This window comes from Molossus molossus, unplaced genomic scaffold (assembly GCF_014108415.1).
Source record: "Molossus molossus isolate mMolMol1 unplaced genomic scaffold, mMolMol1.p scaffold_m16_p_18, whole genome shotgun sequence".
Classification (NCBI taxonomy): domain Eukaryota; kingdom Metazoa; phylum Chordata; class Mammalia; order Chiroptera; family Molossidae; genus Molossus; species Molossus molossus.
In genome coordinates, this window is record NW_023425353.1 from 65,114,934 (window position 1) to 65,128,844 (window position 13,911).

The window sequence follows — 13,911 nt, forward strand, 5'->3', positions numbered from 1 at the left end:
GCTTTTCACATGAACTACTTTATTTTTTATTTTTTAAACTTATCTTCATTGTTGAATGTATTATAGATGTCCCTCTTTTCCCCCACCTTTACACCCTCCTTCCCACTCCCACCCACCTCCCGCCTTCCTCACCCTGTTTTCTGTGTCCATTGGTTATGCATATAAATTCTTTGGTTTCTCTCTTCTCACCCCACCTCTCTCCTTCCCTCTAAGTTTTGTCAGTCTAATAACCAATTTGTACTTCTTCATCCCTTCATCTTTTTCACCTCCCATCTGGCAAGCAACAAAAAGTTTTCTGTATCTGTGAGTCTGTTTCTGTTCTGCTTGTTCATTTTATTTGTAGATTGAATTGCTGATAGATATGTATTTATTGCCATTTTACTGTTCATATTTTTTATCTTTTTCTTCAAGAAGGCCCGTCAACATTTCATATAATACTGGTTTGGTGGTGGTGAACTCCTTTAGCTTTTTCTTGTCTGGGAAACTTTATATGGCCATTGATTCTAAGTGATAGCTTTGCAGGATAGAGTAATCTTGGTTGTAGGTTCTTGCTTTTCATCACTTTAAATATCTCTTGCCACTCCCTCCTGGCCTGCGAAGTTTCTTTTGAGAAATCAGCTGACAGCCTTATGGGAGCTTCATTGTAGGTAACTAACTACTGTTCTCTCGCTGCTTTTAAGATTCTCTCTTTGTCTTTAACCTTTGGCATGTTGATGATGATGTGTCTTGGTGTGGACCTCTTCGGGTTAATCTTGTTTGGGACTCTCTGTGCTACCTGGACTTGTATGTCTGTTTCCTTCACCAAGTTAGGGAAGTTTTCTGTCATTATTTTTTCAAATAGGTTTTCAATTTCTTGCTCTCTCTCTTCTCCTTCTGGCACTCCCATGATGTGAATGTTGGTACGCTTGAAGTCCCACAGGCTCCTTATACAATCCTCATTTTTTGGATTCTTTTTTCCTTTTTCTGTTCTGATTGGGTGTTTTTTGCTTCTTTATATTCCAAACTGATGGTTTGCTTCTTGGCTTCACCTATTCTACTATTGATACCCTGTAAATTATTCTTTATTTCAGTTAGTGCATCATTTATTTCTGACTGGTCCTTTATTTACATGAACTACTTTTAAGACCCTTTGTATTTAATTGATCATTTGGAACCTAAATTAGAGATTTTTATGTTTATTCCTATTAAACTTTATTCTGTTGGGTTTAGCTCCTGATGCTAACCTATTTGACTATTTGGAATTCTTTTTTAAATGTTTTTTTCCAATTACAGTTGATTTTCAGTGTTATTTTAGGGCCAATGCTCTAATCACTGGGCAGGGCTGTATATAAATTTTTTTTTTTTTTAATCCTCATCCGAGGACATTTTTCCATTTTTTGTACAGACAGTGTGGAAGGGAGAGAGAGGAAGAGAGAGAGAGAGGGAAACATTGATGTGAAAGGGACACATTGAGTGGCTGCCACCCACACGACCAACCAGGGCCGGGGACAAACTACAACCGAGGTACATGCCCTTAGCGGGAACCGAACCCGGGTCTCTCCGGACCGCAGGCAGACGCTCTAACCGCTGAGCCAAACCGGCCAGGGCAAATTTTTAAAGACTTTTTACCTTATATTTCTCTCATGATAGATAATGAAATATTTTACCAATTGTCCAAGTGAGAAAAAAACCCAGCGTTACCTGTTTGTTTAGTTTCATTCCATTTTTCTGATCTTATACTACTACTACTACTATACACACACACACACACACACACACACACACACAGAGGTATAATTTATATTTTTATTGATTTTTTAGAGAGAGAGGAAGGGACAGAGAGAAACATGAATGTGAGAAACATTGATCGGCTGCCTCCTGCATGCCCCCTACTGGGGATCGAGCCCACAACCGGGCATGTGCCCTGACTGGGAATTGAACCAGGACCTCTCAGTCCATGGGACAATGCTCAATCCACTGAGCCACACTGACCAGGCACTACAATGTATATTAAAACATTTCCCATAGTAACCTTATTTTTTAAAAAAAGTTCTAATTCTTAAAATATAAACACAAAAGAAGATATGTTACATATAGGTAAGGAGGCATGGTAGTGAAACAAACATTCATGAATCCATTTTAAAAACAAGAGTATTGGCAGTCCAGGGATTCTGTTTTCAGTAATGACAGAGGAACTTCTAGGTGAGTACTCTAAAGCAAACAAACAAACAAACAAACCCGTAGTGTTTCAACATAATTGAAAAATCATCTACCTAATGTGGCTGGAGAGTGAACAGACACATACAGATGCTGGTGTGGAGTACACATTCTGAGGAGAGAACTGTACAAAATATGTTTTTGTTCTCATGGCTTTTAGTAAGATGTGGCAGTGATGGTGGAAAAATCACAGTCTTACTCTGGGGAAACCAGAGTAATGATGATGATGGCCACTCAGTAGACTGTGGAAATCATGAAAGGGAAAGATTGAGAGAGGATCCTACAATTCTTTCTGTCCATCATCCTCACTGAACTTTAGGTACAGAACAAGCTCATTGCAGCTCAGCTAACAAAGACCAGAACTGAGACTGGAACTGCAGCCCAAGAAACAAATTTAGTTTTACAGTATCCATAAAATGCGTGCTTAAACAAAAGAAACCCTTAAATAACAGAAACTCTAATCTTTGCAAGTTAAAATGGCAAGAATACAATCCCACGATTACTGGACATATGAAGCAACAAGAAAGAGAAGAAATCAACCACTGTGGCCTTAGATGAGTCATGTTGAAACTAACAAATAAAATTTTTAAAGTGAAATTAAAACTATCTTCACTGAAGCAGAATAAAATATGCTTAAATGAGTGAAAAGGTATTTCAGCAGAGTAAGATAAATAGACTACAACCACATAGACATTCTGTAAGTGAAAAATACAGTATTGGAAACATAAATTCACTTGCTGGATTTAATAGTCTTTTTCTCAAGGCAAAATTAACCTCAAATGTGTCACAGACTTAAGAACTAAAACCATTACATCTCTAGAGGAAAATAAAGAATATCTTTTTGATGTTGGGTTAGACAAAGATTTCCTAAATAGGACACAAAAGGCACAAACTTGAAAAGGAAAAATTTGATGAAATGTATTTAATCAAAATTAAAAACTTTTACTTTTCAAAAAACAATAAGTAAAACTAAGAGGCAACCACAGTCCTGGAGAAAATATTTGTAAAACATTTGTATGGCAAATGACTTATAATCTCAAAACTCAGTAATAACATAATAAAGAATGGACAAAAGATTTGAACAGAGCCTTTACAAAAGAAGACATGTCAGTGGGCAATGAGCTGAGCCATTGGTATTGAGTCTGTTTCACATCTACATCATACAGTGCTCACTTTGGGACTTGGGTGAATAAATAGTGTAGTATGGCCATAGTATGGAGTGTTACTACCTTACACTGAAAAGGAATGAATTGTTGATACATGCAACGACTTGAATGACTTTCAGAGGTGTTATGCTGAGTGAATAAAGTCAGTCATAAAGGTTAGAAACATATGATTCCATTTTTATGGCATTCCGCAAAAGACAAAACTACGGTGATGGAAAACCAATCAGTGATTGCCATAGGTAGAGAGAGGGGAAGGTGTGACTCTCCAGACGCAGCACGAGGGAGTTTTTGGGGTTGTGACGGAACTGTTCTGAATGTTGTTTATGGTGATGGTGATGCAAGTCTACACATGTGCTGAAATTTATAGAGCTATACACTGAAAGAAGAAATTTCAATGTACAATTTTTTTTGTTAATCCTCACCCAATGATATTTTTCTATTGATTTTTAGAAAGGGTGGAAGAAAGGGGGTGGGGGGAGAGAGAGAAAAAAACATCCATGTGAAAGCGACACATTGATTGGTTGCATCCTGCACACGCCCCAACCCCTGACTGGGGATCAAACCCAGATACATAACCCTGATTGGGAATCGAACTTGCAACCCTTTGGTGTTTGGGCCAGCACTCTAACCACTGAACCACATCAGCCAGGGCTCAATTTATAATTTTAAAAATAAAAAGTTAATATAAGTCTAAGATTCAACAGAGTTGTGTGTAGCTCTAATACATTTTATTTTATTTATTTATTTCTTGAGTTTTAGAGAGAGAGGAAGGTAGAGGGAGAGAGAGATAGAAACATCTATGAGCCCTGGCCAGTTTGGCTCAGCAGTTAGAGCATCAGCCTGTGGACCAGAGAGTCCCAAGTTCAGTTCCCACTAAGGGCACGTACCTCGGTTGCAATTTGTCCCTGGCCCCGGTTGGGGTTGTATGGGTGGCAACCATTAGATGTGTCTCACATTGATGTTTTTCTCTCTCTCTTCCTCCCTCTCTCCCTTCCACTCTATCTGAAGATAAATGCAAAAATGTCCTCTGGTGAGGATTAAAAAAAAAGAAACATTGATGAGAGAGAACATAGATTGGTTGCCTTCTACATGTCCCCCACTGGGGATCTGGCCCACAACCCGGGCATGTGCCCTGACTGGGAATTGAACCTACGACCTCTTGATGCATGGAGTCAATGCTCAACCACTGAGCCACACCAGCTAGGTTAATATATTGTATTTTATTAATCCATTTATTTTTTCCCCCTCTCTTTTGTTATTAAGAACGCTGTTATTATGAATCTTGTGTTGCCTCCTGGCATACATGTGTATTTTTCTTAGGGTGTGTGGTAGGAGAGGCATTGCTGAATTGTAACACTTGCACAGTTCAGTCTGAGAATGTAATGCCAAATTGCCTTCCAAAGTGGTTTTAGTTTATGTGTTTTCCTACTGTGTAAGACATTTGCATATCTGAAAATGTCTTAATTTTATCGTAATTTTTTAGAAATAATTTTTTTTAGCATTTTCATGGCTTTGTTCCATTGTCTTCTGCAGTGTTAGTATTAAAAAGACTGAGATTCTTGATCTTTTGGGTGCAATCTGTTTTTCTGTTTGGAAGTTTATTAATAGAAACATAATTCTGCTCCCAGGGTTCTGAGATTTTACAATATGTTCACAAATTTCACAATATGTTCTTTAGTGTGACTTTATTTTCGTTCAGTATATTGGGTCCTTGGGAGCTCTTTCCATAAACTCTAAATGAATAGTATGAGAATGCCTGAAGGGTAAAAAGTTTTGACTACCAGAATTTTGAGAGCTCAGAGTTGAAAGAGGGCTGGAGTTTTTTTTTTCTTTGTACACATAATGTTCCTATTTTTATACTTTTCCCTAGTCCTCAGATGTGCTTTGTGTCACCCAATTCAGAGTAAAAATCCATTTGCTCTTCCAGAAAATAAACTTCCAGTCATTTTCCTGAGTGGAGGAAAAGGGGATACACTGAGATAGGGACTGGAGGAGGTGATTTTAATGATCTAAATGCTGTCTAAACAATTTGAAATCAGTTCTTTCTTATTTCAGCATCTTCCCTGAACTCCTCCCTGTCTCCTTCCCTCCACTTTCAGAGTTGCCCATTACTGCCAATTCTTTTTTTCTTTTTTTTTTTTTATCCTCACCCAAGGATATTTTTCTATTTTTTGTACAGATAGAGTGGGAGGGAGAGAGAGAGAGAAACATCGATGTGAAGGGACACATCGAGTGGCTGCCACCCGCACGACCAACCAGGGCCGGGGACAAACTGCAACCGAAGTACGTGCCCTTAGCGGGAACCGAACCCGGGTCTCTCCGGACCGCAGGCCGATGCTCTAACCGCTGAGCCAAACTGGCCAGGGCCAATTCTTTTTTCTTAAAAAAAATTTTTTTTAATCCTCACCCGAGGACATTTTTGCATTTTATCTTGAGATATAAAATGGGAGGGAGAGAAGGAGAAAGAGAGAGAGAAACATCAATGTGATAGAGACACATTGAGTGATTGCCACCCGCACGGGGACAAACTGCAACTGAGGTACGTGCCCTTAGCGGGAACCGAACCTGGGTCTCTCTGGTCCCCGGGCTGATGCTCTAACCTCTGAGCCAAACCTGCCAGGGCCTTTTTTTCTTTTTTAAAATCCATCTGAGGATATGAGAGGAGAAGGGAGGGAGGGAGAGAGAGAGAGAAACATCGATAGGAGGGAGAACATCAATTGGTTGCCGTCTGCATGTGCCCTGACTGGGAAATCAAACCTGAGACCTAGATATGTGCTCTGACCGGGAATCGAACCCACAACCTTTTGATATACAGGACAGTGCTCCAACCAGCTGAGCCACACCGGCTCGAGCTCATTACTGCCAGTTATTGATTTTGAGTTGTAAATTGGGTTGGTTCTTTCTATTATTGCAGCGATTTTCAACCAGTGTGCTGCAAGAATTTTTAAAACATGCAATACCTGACTATTTAGTCAGGGGCACTGACCTCTTTTTTTTTAGATTGTCAAATAAAAAAAATGACAACAGCCAACAACAATAGTTATCCAGTGTGAATGAATTAAAATTATGCATTTTTTGTTCAGATTGGCAAAAAAATATATTTTTTGGTGTGCTGTAGAATTTTAATAATTTGTTTATGCCATGAGATAAAATGGTTGAAAATTGCTATACTATTGGTATCAGTTTAGTTTTCTTAGACTTGACTATCTGTTTTTCAGTTTTTAAAATTATTTAGGTTTTGTTTCCTTTCTCATTTTCTTCATCCTATGGGTTATAGGATTAAAAAAAATTAAACTGTGGTGTGAGATAAATTTTAGGAAAGAGGGAAATTAGATGCTTGTATTTGGCTAGCTTCCTGTGGAATTTAAATTTTAAAATGTTATTGCCCAACTATATATTAGAGCAGAGAACGTGATGATTTTTAGCTTCCTTAAACCTAACAAGCCCAGTAATTTGTCAAGGAATTTATTCTCAGGTATTGGGAGGCTTCATATTAATACCAGTGGAGTGGAGGTGTCTGAAGAGGTTTTCCCTGTAACTAATCATGAAGCCCTCATTTTTGAATGCTTGATCTAGGAATTTAAGATCAAGAGTGCTAAATGCTTGCAATATTTTAAGAAATCAGTGGCTGTTTTTCATGGATATCAGTGATCTTATGTGCATATTTCTCATTGTCGCCACAGCTTTCATCAAATTCTCAGGCACATTTTCTCTTCTCTCATGAAGTTAGGTTTTAAAGAGAAGTGATTTAGGGGCTTTATTCTGTTTTGTTTTGTTTTTTTTTACCCTCACCCGAGGACATTTTTCCATTTTTTGTTCAGGGAGGGGGGGGGAGAGGGGGGGGAGACAGAGAGAGAGAGAGAGAGAGAGAGAGAGAGAGAGAGAGAGGGAGAGAGAGAAAGAGAGAAAGAGAAAGAAAGAGAAACATCGACATGAAAGGGACACATCGAGTGGCTGCCATCCGCATGACCAACCAGGGCCGGGGACAAACTGCAACCGAGGTACATGCCCTTAGCAGGAACCGAACCCAGGTCTCTCTGGACCACAGGCCGACGCTCTAACCGCTGAGCCAAACTGGCCAGGGCTATCCTATTTTCTATTATAGGTGAAAATTAGATTCACCCCTTGAATCCCAGTATTTTGTCAGTGTTGGCCTTTTATGCAGGCAGTTATAGTGAGAGACTGCGTCCAAATCACAAAAGAAAATGGTAGTAGGGTCTTTTGCTTTTCCCCCTGCCGTAAATAAAGTACCTACCACTTTATTTTTATTACTTTCATTTTATCTACTGTGCCTAATGAGCCTGGTTTGTGTTAATTTTTCTAGGTTTATAACTTAGCATCAGTAGTCTTAAATAATCATATTTCAGATCTCAGTGTATGGTTGCTAGGTTTTAAAAAAATCATATTTTGTACTTCCAAGCAGAAACAATTCTCTGTAATTATGCTACTGCATAATGACAGTTTTCCAGCTAAATAAACATCATGTTGAGATTGTGTACTAACTTTTTTAGTCATCATCTTTCATGGCCAAATTTTATATGCCTTAAACCAGATTTTTTTTTCTCGCTATCCATTTACTCCCTGGGTGTGTCATTCGCTCATCCAGCTCAAGGAATGCAAAATAATTTCCTTATTGTTCCTAGCAAAACTTAATTAAGAAGACAATTATACTGTAAGAGATTTGTCTGTATTACAAAGGCAAATGCATTATTTTTGTTTGAGCTACATTTTGTTTTTCCTTTTGTATGGACAACACAAAAATAACTGTTGTTCAGATGGTTTCTTATTTAATGTAATTATTTTAGGATTAATTAAAATAGCAGTGCAGCCCTGGCCAGGTGGCTCAGTTGTTTGGATGTCATCACATACACCAAAAAGGTTGTGGGTTCAATTCCCAGTCAGGGCATATACCTAGGTTGTGGGTTCAGTCTTCCATCAGGCATGTATGGGAGTCAACTGATTGATGTTTCTCTCTCTTCAAGCCCTGCTAACAATCACCTGAGGATATATTTTCATTGATTTTGAGAGAGAGAGGAAGGGTGAGGATTAAAAAAAAAATAACAGTGCAGTAATACTTCAAATGCAGACTATTTTGACATATTTTTTAAACCTAGAAATAAGAAAAAACATAACCTATGTAAGGGACTGAATATTTTTGTGGGTTTCTAAAGCAGGACTAAAGTGATAATGTGGTACACTTGTTGCATTACAGTGTTTTTAAGGAAAAAGTCCTTGATGTGATTTTTTTTCATGTGTCCTTGGACCTGTAATGTGATTGTTGCCAGGGCTTAAAAAGAGTTGACTTTTTATATTGTCCTGTCTTAGAGTTCACTCATACTGATTCTTCAGCTCTAGTCATTCTCTTGTGGAGCCCATCTAATGAATATGAAATTTATAATATTCTAATTTTCTGTTTTTAATTTTTATTTAGAGATTTGAATTCTGTGTTAAAAATTTTCATCTATCATTTATTTTTTTCATCTTTTTTTTTTTATCCTCACCCGAGGACATTTTTCCATTTTTTGTTCAGGTAGAGTGGGAGGGAGAGAGAGGAACAGAGAGAGAAACATCGATGTGAAAGGAACACATCGAGCGGCTGCCACCCGCACAACCGACCAGGGCCGGGGACAAACTGCAACCGAGGTACGCGCCCTTAGCGGGAACCGAACCAGGGTCTCTCAGGACCGCAGGCCGACGCTCTAACCGCTGAACCAAACCGGCCAGGGCTATTTTTTTCATCTTTTTTAAGTTCTTTGATATATTGATATTAGTCATTTAAAGTTCTCTTATGCTAGTATCAACATCTGGGTCATCTGAGGGTCTGGTTATTTTCACTTGCTTTATTCTATTGAGTATGGGCCACATTTTTTTTTTTTTTTTCCAGTTCTTTTAGTATGTTATAATCTCTGATTTCATGCTGGACCTTGTGTTTATAAGAACGAAATGGATACTGTTTTCCCCCAGAGAAGGTATGTTTTGTTCTATGTCAAGCATGTTTTGAGCTGGGTTAGGGCTAGGTTTTACCATCAGTTACTTTAAATTCACCTCTGGTTTCAAATTATTTTGAGAACGTGATTTGTTGTATATGTGTTGTAGGTTTCTTCTTCTAGTAGGATTTTGGTAGTTAAGCACCTGAAATTACGGAGACCTCTTCCTTCCTTTCTAGCCTACCTCCAGCCAAAAAAAGTCATTTTTGTGGAAATTAAGCAGTGTAGGAGAACTAGCCCTTGCTTTTGGATTCTTCCAGATTCTTTTGTGTTATACCATCTTACATGTTTGTTAAGAACTTCACTGTTTCCAATACAAGAGGTAGCAGGCTTGAGGATCGACTTCCGGTCAAGGTGGCAGTGTCGGTAAGCGCGGTATGGCGTCCTTCGACAACCACATCAAAATTACAGCTAAACTATAGAACAACCATCGTTCAAAACCGCCTGAAATTTAGCTGAAAGGAAGCCCTACAACTATGAAATTAAAGAAGCCACATCGAGACTGGTAGGAGGGCTGGCCTCATACCCACGTGTGGCGGATAAAAATTAGGAGGATACCTCGGCTCGGAAGGTCCTTCCTGAGGACTGAGGGATCCCCATCCCACACCAGGCACCCCGCTCAGGGTTCCAGTGCCAGGAAGAGAAGTCCTCATAACTTCTGGCTGGAAAAACCAGTGGGAACTGAGGCTCAGGGAGGCTGAGGCGGCTGGAGCCCCAGGCAGCTCCTCTTAAAGGACCCGCACACGGACTTATTGGACTCTCTCCCTCTAAGCTTGGAGGGGAGGCAGCTCTAGGGACACCAGAGACATACAAGGAAGAACTGAGCTGTTTAGCATTGGAGCGAGGGTTGAAGAGGGGGCTTTCTCCGGGACAGACGTGCAATCAGAAGCCTTTGTTCCTTTGGTGAGCCCTTCCCTGGGGCAGCAGACAGCCGCCATATCTGGGACTCCAGCCACCTGGCTCACACTGGTTGCCCTGCCCTGGTGATTCCCTGGGGCCCCGCCCCATACAACTTCAGGCCCACCCAAGCTGTTGCTAGTTGGTTAACTATAGGATTGGCCTGTCTTGGATCCTGCTTCAGGTTTTCCTAAATTCTTTCAAACAAGCAGCATCTGGTCTCACCTAGCCCCATACCTCTTGTTAAGTAATACATAGAAACAAACACAGGGAAGCAGCCAAGATGAGGAGACAAAGAAATAGGTCCCAAATGAAAAAACAGAACAGAACCCCAGGAAAAGAACTAAGCGAAATGGAGATAAGCTACCTAACAGATGCTGAATTCAAAACACTGCTTATAAGAATGCTCAATGAATTTAGTGAGAACCTCAGTGAACTTAGTGAGGGCCTCAAGAGCATAAAAAAGGACCAGTCAGAAATGAAGGAGGCACTAACTGAAATAAAGAATAATTTACACAGATTCAGTGGTAGAGTAGGTAAAACCAAGAAGCAAACCATCGATTTAGAATATAAGGAAGCAAAAAATGCCCAATCAGAACAGCAAAAAGAAAAAAGAATCCAAAAAAATGAGGATAGTGTAAGGAGCCTCTGGGACAACTTCAAGCGTGCCAACATTCGCATCTTGGGGGTGCCAGAAGGAGAAGAGAGAGAATAAGAAATTGAAAACCTATTTGAAACAATAATGGCAGAAAACTTCCCTAATTTGGGGAAGGAAACAGACATACAAGTCCAGGAAGCACAGAGAGTCCCAAACAAGATGAACCTTAAGAGGCCCACACCAAGACATATCATCATCAAGATGCAAAAAGTTCAAGACATGGAGAGAATCTTAAAAGCAGCAAGAGAAAAGCAGTTAGTTACCTACAAGGGAGTTCCCATTAGACTGTCAGCTGATTTCTCACAAGAAACTTTGCAAGCCAGAAGGGAGTGGCAAGAAGTATTCAGAGTGATGAAAAGCAAGAACCTACAACCGCGATTACTCTATCCTGCAAAGCTGTCATTTAGAATCGATGGCCATATAAAGAGTTTCCCAGAGCCCTGGCCGGTTTGGCTCAGCGGTTAGAGCATCCGCCTGCGGTCCGGAGAGACCCAGGTTCGGTTCCTGCTAAGGGCATGTACCTTGGTTGCAGTTTGTCCCCGGCCCTGGTTGGTTGTGTGGGTGGCAGCCGCTCGATGTGTCCCTTTCACATCGATGTTTCCCTCTCTCTCTCTTCCTCTCTCTCCCTCCCACTCTGTCTGTACAAAAAATGGAAAAATGTCCTCGGGTGAGGATTAAAAAAAAAAAAGAGTTTCCCAGACAAGGAAAAGCTAAAGGAGTTCATCACCACCAAACCATTACTATATGAAATGTTAAAGGGTCTTCTTGAAGAAAAAGATAAAAAATATGAACAAACAAAATGGCAATGAATACATATCTATCAACAATTGAATCTACAAACAAAATGAACAAGCAGAACAGAAACATTCTCATAGATATAGAGAATATTTTGTTGGTTGCCAGATGGGAGGGGGGATGGGGAAATGGGTGAAAAAGGTGAAAGGATTAAGTAGTACAAATTGGTTGCTAGACTGAAAAACCTTAAAGGGCAGGGGGGTTGGGAGGGTGGGAGGAAATAAACCAAAGACTTTATATGCATATATGTATAACCGATGGACACAGACAATAGTATGGGAAAAGACAGGAGAGGGGTGGGAGTAGGGAAGAGGGTCAGTGGAGGAAAAATGAGGAACATCTGTAATACATTCAACAATAAAGATATACTTTTTTTTAAAAAAAAGAGTTCAGAGGCTTAATCTGTTTATGTCTCTATGCTCATGAGAGAGATTGGCCTGTAACTTTTCTTTCTTATAATGTTGTCAGATTTTATTATTATGCTGACTTCAAAATGAATCCCCTTTTCTCTGTTCTCTGAAAGACTTTATGATTGATGTTTTTTTACTCAAATGTTTGGACAAATTTACTGGTAAAGTAATAGGGAATTTGTATTTCATTTATGGGACTTACATATTAACTTTTCTATAATAGATATAGGACTATTTAAGTTTTTAACTGCTTTCTCAATTTTTAATAAGTTTTATTTTTCTATAAATTTGCCCATTTACTCAGAATTTTGAAATTTGTTGGTATCAAGTTTTTTGTAATATCATTTTATATATAACTTAATTATTAATGACATTAATGGTTTTTATGTTTCTATTGCTGATATTGATAATATTTTTTCCTGATCAGTCTTAGGTACCTATCAGTGTTAGTGTTTTAAAATAATAAATTTTTTATTATAACTCTTGATGTATGGTAATATAAGTCCTTTAATATTTATAAGGCTATTCTTGGTTCTTTGTAGTCTTATGTAAATTTTAGAATCAATTTATTAGTTTGCTTAAAAAACCATAGGAGTTTGTATCTATAGTTTGTATCTATTGGTATCTATAGATTTTCTGTTGTACATTTGATTTATTTTTTTTTAAATTCCTTACCCGAGGATACTTTTCTGTTTATCATCAGATAGAGTGAGAGGGAGGGAAAGAGAGAAACTTTGATGTTACAGAGCCACATCTACTGGTTGCCTCCTGCACGACCCAACCAGGGCCGGGGATGAACTGCAACTGAGGTACGTGCCCTTGACCGGAATCAAACCTGTGACTCATTGGTCCGTGGGCTGATGCTCTAACTGCTGAGCCAAACTAGCCAGGGCTGTATATTTAATTTTTATTTTATTTCTAATGTTTCCATTTTTATTATGGGGATTCTGTTTCTCAAAGCATAATATTTATTTGGTGAATCTTTATAAAAATATTTGTCTATAGTAGGTAACAAACTTCCAATGTTAATATTTTATTAAGTAATTGAAACATACTGCCCAAAAGGGACAAACAGATCATGTTGAGGGAGAGACTGCTTACAGAAATGTTTTCACACACATGAACACACCACTCAGGAATAGTAATTTTGCTAAAATGTACTTCAGTGTCCTGATCTACCTAACATTGCTTTTCAAAGTATTGATTACATATTTGAGAGGTGAATTAGTGAAGAAAGAAGAGTATATATTTAAGAAAATTTAGTGCTTAATTTCAGGAACACTGACACTATCTCAGTATTTAAATATGCTAATTTATATGTTTATTCTTGTTTTTCTAGTGATATGCAGTTTTCGAGGATCTGTCCCTCAAGGATTGGTCTTAGAAATAGGAGAAACAGTCCAGATTCTTGAAAAATGTGAAGGTAAGTATGGACCTATAAAACATACAAATTAGTGATCATTTTAGGCTGTATTATATCCATTTATTATATATAATAGTATATGTAGTAACATTATAAGCCATCATTTTGAAGCTGTGATTAACCACATTATAATATACTATTATAAAATCCTTCCTGATCTTTGTTCATCATAAAGGTATGAGCTATTTTCATATAAATGTTAGAATTAGTTTCTTTTGCCAAGAGTGTATCTGTGATATTGTTATGTGTAGTAACAATCCTTCCATTTTCCTTTTTGTATTTAAATTAAAAAAAAATTTCTTCCTTTTTATTGAATTTATTGGTATGACATTGGTTAACAAAATTATGCCGATTTCAGGTGTACAATTCTGCAACACAT

The 13,911-nt window shown here is 38.5% G+C and overlaps 1 protein-coding gene across 1 annotated transcript in view; it reads left to right on the top strand.

Moving 5' to 3' along the window:
• Positions 1-13,414: 13,414 nt before the first annotated feature.
• DOCK3 (dedicator of cytokinesis 3) overlaps positions 13,415-13,911 on the top strand; it is a 247,386-nt gene continuing 246,889 nt past the window's right edge. The window contains exon 1 of the mRNA XM_036267098.1: positions 13,415-13,532. Within this exon, the coding sequence (XP_036122991.1) occupies positions 13,415-13,532 (118 nt within the window). The remainder of the gene's footprint in view (positions 13,533-13,911) is intronic.